This window comes from Nerophis lumbriciformis, linkage group LG22 (assembly GCF_033978685.3).
Source record: "Nerophis lumbriciformis linkage group LG22, RoL_Nlum_v2.1, whole genome shotgun sequence".
In the NCBI taxonomy this organism is placed as follows: domain Eukaryota; kingdom Metazoa; phylum Chordata; class Actinopteri; order Syngnathiformes; family Syngnathidae; genus Nerophis; species Nerophis lumbriciformis.
This window is the reverse complement of record NC_084569.2, coordinates 32331770-32349914: the sequence shown is the minus strand read 5'-3', so window position 1 is coordinate 32349914 and position 18145 is coordinate 32331770. Positions and strand designations below refer to the sequence as shown.

Here is an 18145-nt window from a genome sequence, read left to right as displayed (position 1 = left end):
ATAAGTTTTTCAACTTGTTTACACGTAAATCAATTCATGGTTTCACGTATACACTTTTATGTTGCGTTCTCCTACGATCCCTAGACACAGAGCCATCTGGGAATGTAACAATCACTCACACTGTACTGACTATACACATAGTACAGGGCTCGAATTTAACCACGACAAATGCGGCAAGTGCCGCGACCGCCCTCGTCCCTTGCCGTAATGCCCTAAAAAACTGACCAGCATCGGTGGCAAGAACATGCCGTGACCGCCCTTGACTTTTTATTTGTTAATGGACAATGTTAATTCCCGATAAAATTCCAGACGGTTTTTAATTCCGTCTAATTTCTTAAGTACCGAAAAAACGTCATTTATTAATGCATTTTAGGCAACACAAAGTCAGGCCCATGCGCACAAGCGTCGTTTGGCTTGATAATCATGGTGGACTAACTACACAGACTTTGCTCCGGAGATTTCCCCTTGGAGTAAACGGAGCCAAGCATTTGCTTTAACGTCATTTTCCCTCAACTCCCGGCGTGCATTTAAGAGCGCACTGCTGTGTTTAGATCTAGACAGGTGTGGACAATATTGGAGACAGACGCACTTGTCCCCACACTAAAACTATACAGCGAAGGAGAAAAACTATTTGATGTTGCTTTTATTTTCTCAATACAGCGTCCATCAGCTGTGACTGAGAGTTATTTACCGTATTTTTCGGAGTGTAAATCGTTCCGTAGTATAAGTCGCACCGGCCGAAAATGCATAATAAAGAAGGAAAAAAACATATATAAGTCGCACTGGAGTATAAGTTGCATTTTTTGGGAACATTTATTTGATAAAACCCAACACCAAGAATAGACATTTGAAAGGCAATTTAAAATAAATAAAGAATAGTGAACAACAGGCTGAATAAGTGTACGTTATATGAGGCATAAATAACCAACTGAGAACGTGCCTGGTATGTTAACGTAACATATTATGGTAAGAGTCATTCAAATAACTATAACATATAGAACATGCTATACGTTTACCAAACAATCTGTCACTCCTAATCGCTAAATCCCATGAAATCTTATACGTCTAGTCTCTTACGTGAACGAGCTAAATAATATCATTTGATATTTTACGGTAATGTGTAAATAATTTCACACATAATTCGCTCCTGAGTATAAGTCGCACCCCCGGCCAAACTATGAAAAAAACTGCGACTTATAGTCCGAAAAATACGGTAATTTACAGATGAAACTCAAAATGTTTATTTTTGTGCGAAGGTTTGTTTATACCGTTTATTGGATTTACAAGGTGAAACTGATGTATGACATAGGCTCATAACATTCAACTTAAGATATTCAAGCCTTCTTTTGATATAATATCGATGATTATGGCTTACAGCTTTTGAAAACATTACATTCTTAAAAATCTCAGAAAATGTGGGGTTTTCAAAAACTGTAAGCCACGATCATCAAAATATTAGCAAATAAAGGCTTTACATACCTCACATTGCAAGTAATGACACACATTTTAAGTTGAATTGCTGACATGAATGGACTTTTGCATGATATTTAATTTTTTGAAGTTTCACCTATTAATAAACCAATAATATTAATTTAGGAGAGCGCCTCCACACTGTGTATGGAGACACATAATTAGCTGCTGGCCGCTTTTCATCCCGAGGACCTAATTAGATAGAGGTGTGGGGAAAAATCGATTCGATTTCGAATCACGATTCTCACGTTGTGCAATTCAGAATCGATTCTCATTTTTAAAAATTCGATTTTTTTTTTTTTACATTTATTTATTTATTTTATTTTATTTTAATTTTTTTTAATTAATCAATCCAACAAAACAATACACAGCAATACCATAACAATGCAATCCAATTCCAAAACCAAACCCGACCCAGCAACACTCAGAACAGCAATAAACAGAGCAATTGAGAGGAGACACAAACACGACACAGAACAAACCAAAAGTAATGAAACAAAAATGAATATTATCAACAACAGTATCAATATTAGTTACAATTTCGAGATAGCAGTAATTAAAAATCCCTCATTGACATTATCATTAGACATTTATAATAATAAAAAAAAAAAAGAACAATAGTGTCACAGTGGCTTACACTTGCATCACATCTCATAAGCTTGACAACACACTGTGTCCAATATTTACACAAAGATAAAACAAGTCATATTTTTGGTTCATTTAATAGTTAAAACAAATTTACATTATTGCAATCAGTTGATAAAACATTGTCCTTTACAATTATAAAAGCTTGTTACAAAAATCTACTACTCTGCTTGCATGTCAGCAGACGGGTAGATCCTGCTGAAATCCTATGTATTCAATGAATAGAGAATCCTTTTGAATCGGGAAAATATTGTTTTTGAATCGAGAATCGCGTTGAATCGAAAAAAATTCGATTTTGAATCGAATCGTGACCCCAAGAATCGATATTGAATCGAATCCTGGGACACCCAAAGATTCGCAGCCCTACTAATTAGATAGTGTCAGTCAAAGGGGATCGGTGTTTGTGATCGGATTTAACAGACATGGTCCATCACATAATTCTTCACAAAAATCGTTTGATGCTGATCAACGCACATCCCTTGTCATAACAACAACAGGTCGTAGCACGAAATGACGTAATATTAGGACCGCCTGTATGTTCATCCCTTTAAGATGTATTTTCTTTTCCTATCCTTCCGATAGTTAGCATTATAAATGTGCTCACATTTCTTGACTGGGCTTGTTTTCACGTATTTTTTTTTTCATTTACCGCATTTTTCAGATTATAAGTCGCTCCAGAGTATAAATCGCACCGGCCGAAAATGCATAATAAAGAAGGAAAAAAAACATATATAAGTCGCACTGGAGTATAAGTCGCATTTTTGGGGGAAATTTATTTGATAAAACCCAACACCAAGAATAGACATTTGAAAGGCAATTTAAAATAAATAAAGAATAGTTAACAACAGGCTGAATAAGTGTACGTTATATGACGCATAAATAACCAACTGAGAACGATAAATAATATTATTTGATATTTTACGGTAATGTGTTAATAATTTCACGTATAAATCGCACCCCCGGCCAAACTATGAAAAAAAACTGAGATTTATAATCCCAAAAATACGGTATTCATAGTTCCAGGATTTTTATGCGTTTGATGGAGAGATTGTTTTAATATAATTTTGTTCATGAGGAGGTGGAATGAAGAGCAGCTTCTCAGGTCCAAGTGAAGACCCAGTAATGTGTGTGTGTGTGTGTGTGTGTGTGTGTGTGTGTGTGTGTGTGTGTGTGTGTGTGTGCGTGTGTGTAACATTTGAGTAGTTCCTTGTCATGCATGTACTGACAGGCAACACAACTATTTTTACCGCTGGTTGTGTAGGCATGTGGACAAGAGTTTTCCAAGCTACTACACAACTCATTATTGTCCCGGTGGTCTGTCCGTGCAAGTAACATGGTCAACGTTCACTAGTATTACAGCAAATTAAATTGAGTTTAATAAAAATGGATGCCTAGTTTCTGTGGAAACTGTCAGAGTTTCGCTGTGGTGTAAAACTGCACTTCATCAAACTGATGCATCCTTTTCTAATACTTTAGGTGACCTTATTTTGCCATGAGAGAGGTGGAAAATATTAGAAACAGCAGTATGACGCAATGCTGTTCTTCACCACTGCAAATTAAGGCCCCTGTATTGAACATGAGGTTTTTATTAATACCTGACCGTTTCATTTGAAATGAAAATGATTGACTCTCTACTCGAGGTGGGAATCTTTGAGCTCCTCACGATTCGATTCCAATTCAGGAGCTACGATTTGAATACAATTTGATTATTGATGCATCTTTCATTTATGTACCGTATTTTTCGGACTCTTAGTCGCAATTTTTTTCATAGTTTGGCCGGGGGTGCGACTTATACTCAGGAGCGACTTATGTGTGAAATTATTAACACATTAGCGTAAAATATCAAATAATATTATTTAGCTCATTCACGTAAGAGACTAGATGTATAAGATTTCATGGGATTTAGCGATTAGGAGTGACAGATTGTTTGGTAAACGTATAGCATGTTCTATATCAGTGGTTCTTAACCTGGGTTCGATGGAACCTTAGGGGTTCGGTGAGTCAGGCTCAGGGGTTCGGCGGAGGTCAAGCCACACCCGACTCATCGTGTAAATAAAAACTTCTCCCTATCGGCGTATTACGGATACGGCAACAGCAGAAGTCAGACTGGTTTGCAGGTGTGTAATTTGTTGTGAGTTTATGCACTGTGTTGATTTTGTTCGTTGAACAAGGTGATGTTCATGCACGTGCACCAGTGAAAAAAACATGGTAACACTTTAGTATGGAGAACATATTCACCATTAATTAGTTGCTTATTAACATGCAAATTAGTAACATATTGGCTCTTAACTAGTCATTATTAAGTACTTATTAATGCCTTATTCGGCATGGCCTTATTATAACCCTAACCCTAACCCTAACCAAATAACTCTAAATTAAGTCTTTGTAACTTAGAATATGTTCCCCTAGTGTTTAAAAAACTCTAAATTAAGTCTTTGTTACTTAGAATATGTTCCCCTAGTGTCTAAAAAACTCAAACTTAAGTCTTTGTAACTTAGAATATGTTCCCCTAGTGTCTAAAAAACTCTAAATTAAGTCTTTGTTACTTAGAATATGTTCCCCTAGTGTCTAAAAAACTCAAACTTAAGTCTTTATAACTTAGAATATGTTCCCCATACTAAAATGTTACCAAAAACATATAACTTTGTCTTGAATTTGAAAAAAAACAACATTTTATTTTTCACTAAAGAAGGGTTCGGTGAATGCGCATATGAAACTGGTGGGGTTCGGTACCTCCAACAAGGTTAAGAACCACTGTTCTATATGTTATAGTTATTTGAATGACTCTTACCATAATATGTTACGTTAACATACCAGGCACGTTCTCAGTTGGTTATTTATGCCTCATATAACGTACACTTATTCAGCCTGTTGTTCACTATTCCTTATTTATTTTAAATTGCCTTTCAAATGTCTATTCTTGGTGTTGGGTTTTATCAAATAAATTTCCCCAAAAAATGCGACTTATACTCCAGTGCGACTTATATGTTTTTTTCCTTCTTTATTATGCATTTTCGGCCGGTGCGACTTATACTCCGGAGCGACTTATACTCCGAAAAATACGGTATATTGATGCAGTTTTACATTTTTTTGTTTCACTAAGTAAGCGTTTTTCACTTGCAACTTTTAAACAGTGCATTTGTAATAAGAAACAGTTAAAATTATTCCCATCACATTTTTTAAATTAATGTCCATGTCCAAATTGCGTTGCATCTAAAAATCGATTATTTCCCTCACCTCTACTCTCTACTGTCTGGATTGGTGGGTTGCATTTAGGAATGTGGTTCTAGCATTAAATTACAAATAGGAATACACCTCGCTTGTGTTTTTTGCTGTCTGCTTGCAGAACCGGATGATCAAGGGAGTGTACCCAGCCAGCCTTTCATCCTGGCTCTTCGTCGCCATCGCCATCCTGGCCACAATGTATATGCGCTCTGATCCCAGCATGGGGCTCATTGGCAAAATACAGCAACACCTTCCCCTCAGGTACAGTTAGTACACACACAGCTCAAAAACAAACATTCCTGTGTCATTTTTTATTGTTGACACTGGAAGGTTTTTATTTAATTACAAAGCAATTTTGTTTCCATGTTTGAAATCCAAAACTAACCATAACATGAAACGGTCCTCATTGGTTTAACTTGACCCAGTTATCTGCTTGTTTTTTTGGGTCAGTGTGACACGTTTTTTTTCTCATGTTGTCACGTCTTGCAAGTGTGACAAACCAAAGAGGCTAATCTACAAACATTAAAGTTCTCTGGATGTTTGACTGATGCGTCACAAGTAAACAATGTGGGTGCGCTGCCTGCAAATGAACTATGGCCTACTTCCCAAACAGTCTGTAATTGACTGCCACAGTAGTACTGACTCACTGTTTGCATGACACTTACAATTTTCACATTCCATTTTGACAGCATCCAATAGAGCAGCGGTTCCACACAATCACTACGTTTCCATGCACTAAATTAGTCTCTTTTCTCAGATAGTTAGTTTTTTGTATATTCACACCTGCGTGTGAAGTCCAAGTGTCCATGCAACTATTGGTCATACGTAAGGGTGTAACGGTACACAAAAATCTCGGTTCGGTACATACCTCGGTTTAGAGGTCACGGCTCGGTTCATTTTCGGTACAGTAAGAAAACAACAAAATATAAATTTTTTGGTTATTTATTTACCAAATTTGTAAACAATGGCTTTATCCTTTTAACGTTGTCAACACTATAATAATCCATCCATCCATCCATCTTCTTCCGCTTAGCCGAGGTCGGGTCGCGGGGGCAGCAGCCTAAGCAGGGAAGCCCAGACTTGCCTCTCCCCAGCCACTTCGTCCAGCTCCTCCCGGGGGATCCCGAGGCGTTCCCAGGCCAGCCGGGAGACATAGTCTTTCCAACTTGTCCTGGGTCTTCCCCGTGGCCTCCTACCGGTCGGACGTGCCCGAAACACCTCCCGAGGAAGGCGTTCGGGTGGCATCCTGACCAGATGCCCGAACCACCTCATCTGGCTCCTCTCGATGTGGAGGAGCAGCGGCTTTACTTTGAGCTCCCCCCGGATGACAGAGCTTCTCACCCTATCTCTAAGGGAGAGCCCCGCCACCCGGCGGAGGAAACTCATTTCGGCCGCTTGTACTTCTACTTTCCCATCCTCACCTATGGTCATGACCCAAAGCTCATAACCATAGGTGAGGATGGGAACGTAGATCGACCGGTAAATCGAGAGCTTTGCCTTCCGGCTCAGCTCCTTCTTCACCACAACTGATCGATACAGCGTCCGCATTACTGAAGACGCCGCACCGATCTGCCTGTCGATCTCACGATCCACTCTTCCCTCACTCGTGAACAAGACTCCGAGGTACTTGAACTCCTCCACTTGGGGCAAGATCTCCTCCCCAACCCGGAGATGGCACTCCACCCTTTTCCGGGCGAGAACCATGGACTCGGATTTGGAGGTGCTGATTCCCATCCCAGTCGCTTCACACTCGGCTGCGAACCGATCCAGTGAGAGCTGAAGATCTTGGCCAGATGAAGCCATCAGGACCACATCATCTGCAAAAAGCAGAGACCTAATCCTGCAGCCACCAAACCAGATACCCTCAACGCCTTGACTGCGCCTAGAAATTCTGTCCATAAAGGTTATGAACAGAATCGGTGACAAAGGGCAGCCCTGGCGGAGTCCAACCCTCACTGGAAATGGGTCCGACTTACTGCCGGCAATGCGGACCAAGGTCTGACACTGATTATACAGGGAGCGAACCGCCACAATAAGACAGTCCGTTACCCCATACTCTCTGAGCACTCCCCACAGGACTTCCCGGGGTACACGGTCGAATGCCTTCTCCAAGTCCACAAAGCACATGTAGACTGGTTGGGCAAACTCCCATGCACCCTTAAGGACCCTGCCGAGAGTATAGAGCTGGTCCACAGTTCCACGACCAGGACGAAAACCACACTGTTCCTCCTGAATCCGAGGTTCGACTATCCGGCGTAGCCTCCTCTCCAGTACACCCGAATAGACCTTACCGGGAAGGCTGAGGAGTGTGATTCCACGATAGTTGGAACACACCCTCCGGTTCCCCTTCTTAAAGAGAGGAACCACCACCCCGGTCTGCCAATCCAGAGGTACCGCCCCCGATGTCCACGCGATGTTGCAGAGTCTTGTCAACCAAGACAGCCCACTATAATAATTCTGCCCAAAAATAGAAATAGCTCTGTTTGTGTTCCAATTCAATTATTTAGTGTCTCTGGATGTTGTTTAAATCTCAGCTCAGATAATACAGTTCTTGGAGAAACGTTTTGGAGAGTAAAGCAGTACAGTCCATGTGCTGCGGTTAAGGGTGAAAATGTATAGAGGGTTGGCTGGAGAGCCTCCTACCAGCCCAGACAGAACAGGTGGTGGGTTCCTGGCTGGAATCTCCCAAGAACGATCCTTGGACTAAATGCTTTTTTTCCTTAGCTCGCCATCATAAAGAGAAGCCTGGCCTGTGTAAAAACCAGGACCATCCTTATAAATCAATGTGTACACAAATCAAATATCTTCATTAAATAACACTAATTGCATTATAAAGTATTCAGAACAGGTTCTAGTTTTTTCCTCAATATTGTACAATATAAATCAACACACATGTCAGAATCACAATATGCAATAAAGTGCTAAAATAACCATTAGCAGCATAAATATGACCTATACAATTTGGTCAGTGCACTAAACGTGCTTATAATCAAACACATTCAAAAGTACATTCAATATACAATAGTTATCATTGGTTCAAGTCATAAACCTTGTATATGGACGGTTGAGAATTATGCCACAAAGACTGTTGTAATGAAACAATGGGAGAAAGACTAATATATTTTCATAAACATGGACTCACCAACTCCGCTTCTACAGTCACACACAGCTTGATGACAAAAAATCCGGCGCTGGTAGTCGGCTCTATAAAGTTAACAAATAGGCATTTAGTTTAGAATCCCATCAGCACAATATTTCCGGTGAAAACGAGAATAAAAAGCTACCTCGAGCAGAAATACAATCTGTCTCCCCTCACGTCCTGTCTACTGGCCACTTCCTGCTACCGGCTTATAAGCACCGCTGATTCGACCGCGGCGGTCACGTGACTAGGGAGAGCTCTCCCTAGTCACGTGACAAGAGCCTAATAGTCTCCGCAAAAGTAAGTATTTGACACCTGCGTTACACCAGCATGCCGTGTGTTGTGCCTCGGTGTGCATTGTTTACACAACGTGCGGTGCGCTACTTATGTCCGTCCGTGCAGTTAATATGTTCGTGTGGAAACTCGTTCGGTACACCTCCGAACCGAACCTTCTGTACCGAAACGGTTCAATACAAATACACGTACCGTTACACCCTTAGTCATATGCCATGTGCCTCCAGTACACTGGGGGGCGCTTATTTCATTTTAGCGCAGGTAACCGAATGCCTTTTCCGGTTGACCTATGACGTCCCACTAGGATTTGCGGATCCTTACAACTTGTCTCAGAATCAGAAATACTTTATTAATCCCCGAGGGGAAATTTTTCAGCACAATCCCAGAGCAGACATACATTACAGGGAGACAGAACAGGATCGCTGACGGGTCTGCCAACTTCCGGCGGCCCTTACAAAAATGGTGAGAAACCGGTAAACGCTGGGGTGGGAGGGTTGGCGGGGGGGGTTGAGAAACAAAAATATTCAGTCTAAGCCTGGAGAGGGGGTCCAGACTGAGGCCAAGGGGGAAAAAGCCTCATAGCCATAGCACACATAAGCATGTGTTTAAGAGGGAAACGTCAAAGAACCCAAAGGACATTAAAGACATTAAAAGAGCAGAGCTGATTCAACCAGCCATTTCTACATACAGCTACAAAAGTAAAACAACAACAACAACAACAAAAACATACTTCTGCTGGGGTAGGGGGAGCATGGCCAGAGACAGGAGCAGACCCAACAAAGTAACAAAGAGAGCCGACTCCAACCTCGGCCACCCACCAACTCTCGGCCGTTGTCCAGTTCGCATGGATGAGCGAGGAGGCGTCTAAGGAGACTATCCGATACCTGCTCATTCAGCCAAGACACTGTGAAGCTTGTCCGTCCCGGCGCTCAGCGCCAGCTCCACAGCCCTGTCTCTTCTTCCCATCTCCTCCAGTCTCTCCAAACGGACTCTGGTGTGGCAGAGACCCAGCAGCTGGTCCCCATGGCCAAAAGGCTCCCGGGAGGCAGATTTCACGTTATGTCGGATGTAATATTGGCACATATTACAAATGTTTCGTCTCTAATGACTATGCTGATGTTAAATAGCAGACAGCATCAAGAAATGATCTTGGCTTGCGCTACGAGCATGACGATATTACCAAGAATGTATCGGGGCGGATGCAGGTCCGATGCAAAGAATGACCGGCGGAAGAGTATTTTCGAAGGAATTTTCGGACAAAAATCATGGATACAAAACTTTTGAATGTCTCCAAGTTCATTGAAAAGGGTCTGTAGATCAGTGGTTCTTAACCTTGTTGGAGGTACCGAACCCCACCAGTTTCATATGCGCATTCACCGAACCCTTCTTTAGTGAAAAATAAAATGTTGTTTTTTTCAAATTCAAGACAAAGTTATATGTTTTTGGTAACACTTTAGTATGGGGAACATATTATAAGTAATAAAGACTTAATTTAAAATTATTTGGTTAAGGTTAGGGTCAGGATTAGAGGGTTAGGGTTATAATAAGGCCATGCCGAATAAAGCATTAATAAGTACTTAATAATGACTAGTTAAGAGCCAATATGTCACTAATTTGCATGTTAATAAGCAACTAATTAATGTTGAATATGTTCCCCATACTAAAGTGTTACCATGTTTTTTTTACTGGTGCACGTGCATGAACATCACCTTGTTCAAAGAACAAAATCAACACAGTGCATAAACTCACAACAAATTACACACCTGCAAATCAGTCAGCTGTTGCCGTATCCGTAATACGCCGATAGGGAGAAGTTTGTATTTACACGATGAGTCGGGTGTGTTTTGACCTCCGCCAAACCCCTGAGGCCGACTCACCGAACCCCTAGGGTTCCATCGAACCCAGGTTAAGAACCACTGCTGTAGATTGATGGAAGGAGTTTTAAATCCGAAGGAAAAGACCGTTTGTGCACTGGCTGATATCCAGAGGATGGTTGCTATTGTTCTGGACTATCTTGCCCATTGTGCAGAAAGTGAATCAGTTGGCTTGCACAAATGCAGCGTGAAGAGGTTTGTGTACTCTTAAATAATTGCCTTTATTATGTCTGCTTCATTATCTTTCATCTCATTCGTATTTTGTTCGGGAGTCCGAATTAAGCCGGCATTTTACATTTCCTTAACTACCTTCTTAAATGAATCAGTTTCTTTTTTTCCACCATCGATGCACCTCAAAATGATCAGTTTTTCTAATTTGTGAAGTAAATAAACAGTCTCCTGTTTTTTACAGTTGTTGCTGTGTTTTTATTGAATGGTATCTGCTTCCGGGTTGTTTCCCGCACGTTGAGACTGTTTTTGTTTTGTTTTGTTTTTTGCTCTATGCTTTTTTTAACCTGTAAAGCACTTTGGTTCAATTTAAAAGTTGTCGTAAACGTGCTATATAAATAAAGTTGACTTGACTTGACTTGGTTGAAAGGTCCCTTCCGGCGGTTGAGAGATCCGGTTTCCAATTGCGTAATCCACTTGTGTTAGTCTGACTTTTCAAAACCCAAACACGATTGGATTAAGGTGTTTCCATGGGTTATATTGGAGCAGATTAAGAGCCAAACTATTTGAGAAATCGGACTAATTTACTGCATGGACACGTTGTTGACGAACCCCAAGATGCAGAGATGGCAGGCTTGGTGCAAAAAGTCCTCCTTTTTGTCCAATACCACATGAAAGTGGTTGTTTTTTGGCATCTTATTTGTCCAGCTTTCATACTCCTGTCGGTCATTTTTTCTTAATAATTATCTGGCAGCAGCCAGCGTCATCTCACAAGACCCTCGGGTGCCGTGAATGTCAATCAAGCAGAGGTGGGTAGTAACGCGCTCCGTTATATCTACTTGAGTAACTTTTGGGATAAATTGTACTTCTAAGAGTAGTTTTAATGCAACATACTTTTACTTTTACTTGAGTATATTTATAGAGAAGGAACGCTACTTTTACTCCGCTCCATTTATCTACATTCAGCTCGCTACTGATTTTTATCGATCTGTTAATGCACGCTTTGTTTGTTTTGGTTTGTCAGACAGACCTTCAAAGTAGGATCTATCGCATGCCTGCGTTTCACCAATCAAATACAGTCACTGGTGATGTTTGACTCCGTTTCACCAATCAAACAGAGCCAGGCGGTCACGTGATTAACTGCACATAAAGTTTCAGCGGCAAAATACAACAAGCTTAAGCGTACATGAACTCAACATCAAATTTGAGGAAGCACATGGTGGTAAGTAACGTTAGTAGATATTTTGGCTGTCACTGTAGGCTGAGGTTAGCTTCCCTGCTATGAATCACTGTCAAATGTACATCGTGTGGGGACATTTATTAACGTACTACAGGCTCATAGAGAGACAGACAAAGACACACACACACATACACACACACTCACACACTCGCGCATGCATACAAACACCAGTCAGAAGTGCACAGTGTGTTCTCAGGTGCAGCCCACACCTATCAGTTTATGGTTTGCGTAAAGGCTAACTTGTTATTTTCCTTTGTAATCTCTGCCTACTGAGCCTATGGTGCTGTTAAGTTAATGTGGCTCAATTTGCCTTAATTGTTTTTACGTTAATGTATTATTATTTAATATATATTATTGTTTTAGTTGCTTAAGAGATATTCCTGGCTCTGAATTTGCTCATTGCTAATTTTATGCATTATTTGTTGCCGTATCATGAAAACAAACAGGTTACTCATCAGTTACTCAGTCCTTGAATAGTTTTTTCACAAAATACTTTTTACTTTTACTCAAGTAAATATTTGGGTGACTACTCCTTACTTTTACTTGAGTAATAAAACTCTAAAGTAACAGTACTCTTACTTGAGTACAATTTCTGGCTACTCTACCCACCTCTGCAATCAAGTGACGAAAGTGACGTCTTTGTGAAGATTAATGATCGCTACTTTTTAGGTCTATTTTTTTACATGTCTCGCTGGCGATCGATTGACACACCCTCCGCCATCGACCGGTAGCTCGCGATCGACGTAATGGGCACCCCCGATTAACGAATTCCGGTCAACTTCACTTTATCGAACTGCACATGCAAGTGACGTGGAAGTCAAATTGGGGTCTGTGCGTTACACTGGAGTCTGATAAAGATCATTACCGTATTTTTCGGACTATAAGTCGCAGTTTTTTTCATAGTTTGGCCGGCGGTGCGACTTATACTCAGGAGCGACTTATGTGTGAAATTATTAACACATTACCGTAAAATATCAAATAATATTATTTAGCTCATTCACGTAAGAGACTAGACGTATAAGATTTCATGGGATTTAGCGATTAGGAGTGACAGATTGTTTGGTAAACGTATAGCATGTTCTGTTTGTTATAGTTATTTGAATGACTCATACCATAATATGTTACGTTAACATACCAGGCACGTTCTCAGTTGGTTATTTATGTGTCATATAGTGTACACTTATTCAGCCTGTTGTTCACTATTCTTTATTTATTTTAAATTGCCTTTCAAATGTCTATTCTTGGTGTTGGGTTTTATCAAATAAATATCCCCCAAAAATGCGACTTATACTCCAGTGCGACTTATATATGTTTTTTTCCTTCTTTGTTATGCATTTTCGGCCGGTGCGACTTATACTCCGGAGCGACTTATACTCCGAAAAAAACGTACTTGCAATGTAAACAGTTAGCTGGAAAAAAAATCAAATTTTGGCCACTTTGGCCTGCAGTCTAGACATAGTCAATGAATGTTTGTCACGGCAATCTGGAGCTGGAGCTATCTTACTAGTTCTTGGTGTCTGCCACGTCCTGCACGTGACCAGGCACGTTGTGAGCTATGTAGGATGAAGCTGAAGAAGTTAAACCAAATAATACTATGTGTCAGAGGGGGGGTGGGGAAAAAAGTTTGGGAACCACTGCATTAGAGAATGAGTTATGCTTTGGCGGAAAACCAGTGCCAAAATCAGGGCACATAAGACTAATCTCTCTGTGTGCACACCTGGCGTCTTTTCGCTGCAAGCGGACTCTGTTTGCGCTCACAATGTGTTTTTCTCATTCTCTACGTGCACAGTGTTCTTCCCCTTTTAAGACTTGGGGGGGGGGGTTCATTGAATACACTCCCCTCCTATCTGATTGGTGACTTTAAACGCTTACTGTCTTTTGGTCAGACCCAACCTGAAGGAACCTGTCCCTAGTCTTAACACAAAATAACCCAACATTAATGTTTTTTTTCCATCTAATAGGTTGCATACGCTTGACGTCACGTCCGACTCATTAACAGTGCCAGGCTTAAAGTGGTGGGCCAGCAAGCGTCTGTTGTCTTAGCCTTCGGGGCGACATTTTGCCTTTTTTTGAAGAAAAGTGACATATGCTGGTGATGTTTTTGGCTGTTTGAACCGTTCAAATCGCGAAAAGGATAAACATTTCTTCAGAGCTCCTCGAGAGGGAATCAAGAAGGGTGAAAGAGTGAAAGATTTCATGTTAGAAAACGAAAAAGAACGCACAAGTTTGCAGTGATCATTTCGTTAAATGTTTAATATACTTTTAACAAGGGGTGTAACGGTACACAAAAATTTAAGTTCGGTACGCACCTCGGTTTAGAGGTCACGGTTCGGTTCATTTTCGGTACAGTAAGAAAACAACAAAATATAAATTTTTTGGTTATTTATTTACCAAATTTGTAAACAATGGCTTTATCCTTTTAACATTGGGAACACTATAATAATTCTGCCCATGTTAATCAACATTAAACTGCCTCATGTTGTTGCTTAGATTAAATAAAATGACAAAACTTTTCTTCTACATATAAAAAGTGCAACATTAAACAGTTTCAAGTCAACTCATCATGCTTAATTTATTACAGCATTTGGGAAGCCTGTAGTAGCACCTGGTGATAGGTTGATTGGCAACACTAAATTTGCCCAAGTGTGTGAATGTGAGTGTGAATGTTGTCTGTCTGTCTGTGTTGGCCCTGCGATGAGGTGGCGACTTGTCCAGGGTGTACCCCACCTTCCGCCCAATTGTAGCTGAGATAGGCTCCAGCGCCCCCCGCGACCCCAAAGGGAATAAGCGGTAGAAAATGGATGGATGGATGTTATATTTGTATCAACATGTGATAGCAGGGACCCTGCCATTCAAAACTAGGCTGCTCCATTACTAATGATTAATGTAACTATAGCTGAAAAAATAGTACAATAGCAATAGAAGAGACTATTCATCCCTGAACACCATGGAGTTCATGTAGGCTTAATGATGCAGTTACATTATTATATCAACTATCAGAGACAGAAACTCTTCATTTAACATAATGTCCTTTTTTGCTGCTTCAACACAGCTCAATCAACACAGAAAAAGGTAAAGTGAAATAACAGACAGACAGGGCTTTGATGTCCGTAACACACACACACATGCGCGCACACACACACACGCACACACACACACCGCAAAATGAGCTAACGTTACGCTAAAAGCGAATCAGCCTTCACCTCAAGCCAGGACTGCGAGCGAGCTGAAGCTGCCGTTTATGTTTCTAGAAGGTCAACAGGCTCATAGTGATGTTACTAGTAGTTGACTGGGAGGTGTTTATTATAATTTATGGAGAGTCCGCTGCCTGATGCTTACCTGCTAAACGCTAAGCACTGACTACATGCGCTCTGAATACGCACTGCTGATTGGCTGTTACCGCTCTGAATACGTACTGCTGAATGGCTGTTACCGCTCTGTTTGTAACCAATCAGATGGTTGTGTGGGTGGAACAATGCTGGGTGCTGTGTAGAGTACTGAAGAGACAGGCAGAAGGAAGCGGAGCAGCTTGTTAAGACTTAAGCTTAGGCGGCTACTTTATATGTTCGTGTGGAAACTCGTTCGGTACACCTCCAAACCGAACCAAACCCCCAGTACCGAAACGGTTCAATACAAATACACGTACCGTTACACCCCTATTTTTAACGTTTACCATAGTACTTTCCATTGAAGTATTATCTTGATGTTATTTGTATTTCTTAAACATATTTTTGCGAGTCTAAATAAAAGAAAGAAAATATGAGCAAAACCTAAAAGAGTTAAGCTTTTGCCAAACGCCGCAATCGTAAATGAATCTTTCAGCACATACACAATGTTGACATCTGTAGTTATATTTTGATAAAGACGGGGGAGACACCACGCATACATACACATAAACGGCGCCTACAACAAAACAAAGCAACAAACATGGCTGTAGACGCAAAGTTAAATCATGAAATGCAACCTTACCCCTGCAAAAACGATGCATGATTTATCCAGGAAAGTCTTGATACCAATTTCCTTTGACCCAGCCACACAAATAAGTTGTAGACCTCCATGTTTTTTTAAGTTTTCATCTGTTTTGTTGAACTACTCGTTTGCAATTTTTGCTCATATTTGCTTTTAATGGTAAGATCCAGGCCCCTTGCGTACTCTGATAGTTTGCACTCTGTTTGCTCCACCACCTGGTTCACTTCCGTTCAAAAGTCACATGTCCAAATACGACCTATGAACTATTTTACACTACAACCTATTAAACAATGACATTTCTTTTTATTATGATGTAATCTGGACATGTATAAATTAACTATTTTTAACAGCAAGCTTTTAACAACTTGATGCCAAAGTGTTTTTCTGGATATATGCTGCCCAGGTAATTGCAATGTTGCATTATATAGACCTACTTTATATGATAAAAGGAAGCTCATTTATCAATGTTCTGATGTCATTGTGCCAGAGTCCCTCACATGGTGATCAAATTTGTGTGTTAATTGTTGTTTTATATTTTAAGCACTTTACCTAATAAAGAATGCTTTCTGCTCCGCCGCACCCAGTCTGCGGAATGCTCTCCCTGACCACCTGTGGGCACCATTAGACTGTGGATGCTTTTAAAAAAGGCTTAAAAACCCTTCTTTTTTTTTTTTTAAAAAAAAGCCTTTTTTAGATATATGCATACTAGTTTTAGCTATTTGGCTGTTCTATTTTTTATTTATTTATTTATTTTAAAATTATTATTATTTTTTAATACACTGTAGCACTTTGAGGTTGTTTACTCAATGTAAAGTGCTTTTTACAAATAAAATCTATTATTATTATTATTGATATAAGGGTTATTTTGTCTGAACTTTAGACACTAAAGCCTACACTTCTTCAGAAAGGACACTGTCAGTAACAGTTCACTCGGCATGGCTTTGACCAGGAGACAGTGCAGTGGCACTGGGTTAGTTTTTGCCTCATTCCTGTGAGAATCCTGCATGTGACACTGAAGCATTAGAAGGGAACTGCACTTTTTGGGGGAATTTTGCCTATAATTCACAATCCTTATGTAAGACAAGAACACGTTTGTTTTTCTTTCTCGTAAATAAATGCAAACTAAAGTCTGCTTACAATAGACCCTTTGGGAGTCGCTCTATTCTGCATATAAAGTGTTTAAAAACATCCAAACATCTCTAACAAGGTTTTATATACACGCTGTAAGTATATATGTAATGTAGTGACAGGCACTTTCATAATAACGTGTAATATATGCATATTTTGCTCATTTTAAGCTTGTGGCGGAACATTAAATTCACAAATGCATCACGACGTTAGCACAACGTCTGCTTTTTCCTTCGACAACATCACTGATTACCACTCACCGCAGCCTTCATGAGAGCCAAAAAACATAATAAGATGTAACTTACTGTCTGCTGTCACTGGGAGGCCGACTGAAGGGTTGTTGATATATTCCCGTTTAGATGAAGAATGACTCATAATAAGGGATGATGTTCGAAACCGATTCTCCCGGTTGTTCGATAAGAAAAGAACCAATTCCATGGACTCAAATCCCTTTTTGAGAACCGGTTCCAGTTATCGACACCACTATAGTAAAGAAAAAGAGTTGGTTCTTTATTCGAATCCCAGGGAACAAATCAAATGGGCAATGTTATGCCCATTTGATCGTAGACTCTTACTGACACCTTGTGGCGATATGAAAATACTACGCGTCAATAGTTTGGGCACTTCCGGGTTGACGATGTTAGTCCAGTTCATTAGACAATTGAGAAGTAGACAAGTTGTGTTAGCTCTTACAAGCCTTGGAAAAGATAAGTCTGTAAGTAAACTGTTTAACTTGTTTATGTAACTCAATATTAATGTGGAAAGTGGTTAAATTTGATAGTAGGATGTTTATTGAAAAACGATTTTTGTGCACTGCTTCAATGGATATTTTGAGGACTTAAAATGGCTGCCAGTCGTAGTTTTCCACCATCAAAATAGTTTCAACACTCAGAAGTATTTGTTTGATGATAGTACTGTCTATTTGTGTGAAGCTAATATATACATATTGTGTATTACATTTCAGTATGTTAATTGAATCACATAGCTTATACA

The 18145-nt window shown here is 40.2% G+C and overlaps 1 protein-coding gene across 1 annotated transcript in view; it reads left to right on the top strand.

Moving 5' to 3' along the window:
* Positions 1-18145, top strand: part of cpt1a2b (carnitine palmitoyltransferase 1A2b) — a 134310-nt gene that overhangs the window by 34928 nt on the left and 81237 nt on the right. The window contains exon 3 of the mRNA XM_072915711.1: positions 5462-5601. Coding sequence (XP_072771812.1) covers positions 5462-5601 — 140 coding nt within the window. The remainder of the gene's footprint in view (positions 1-5461; positions 5602-18145) is intronic.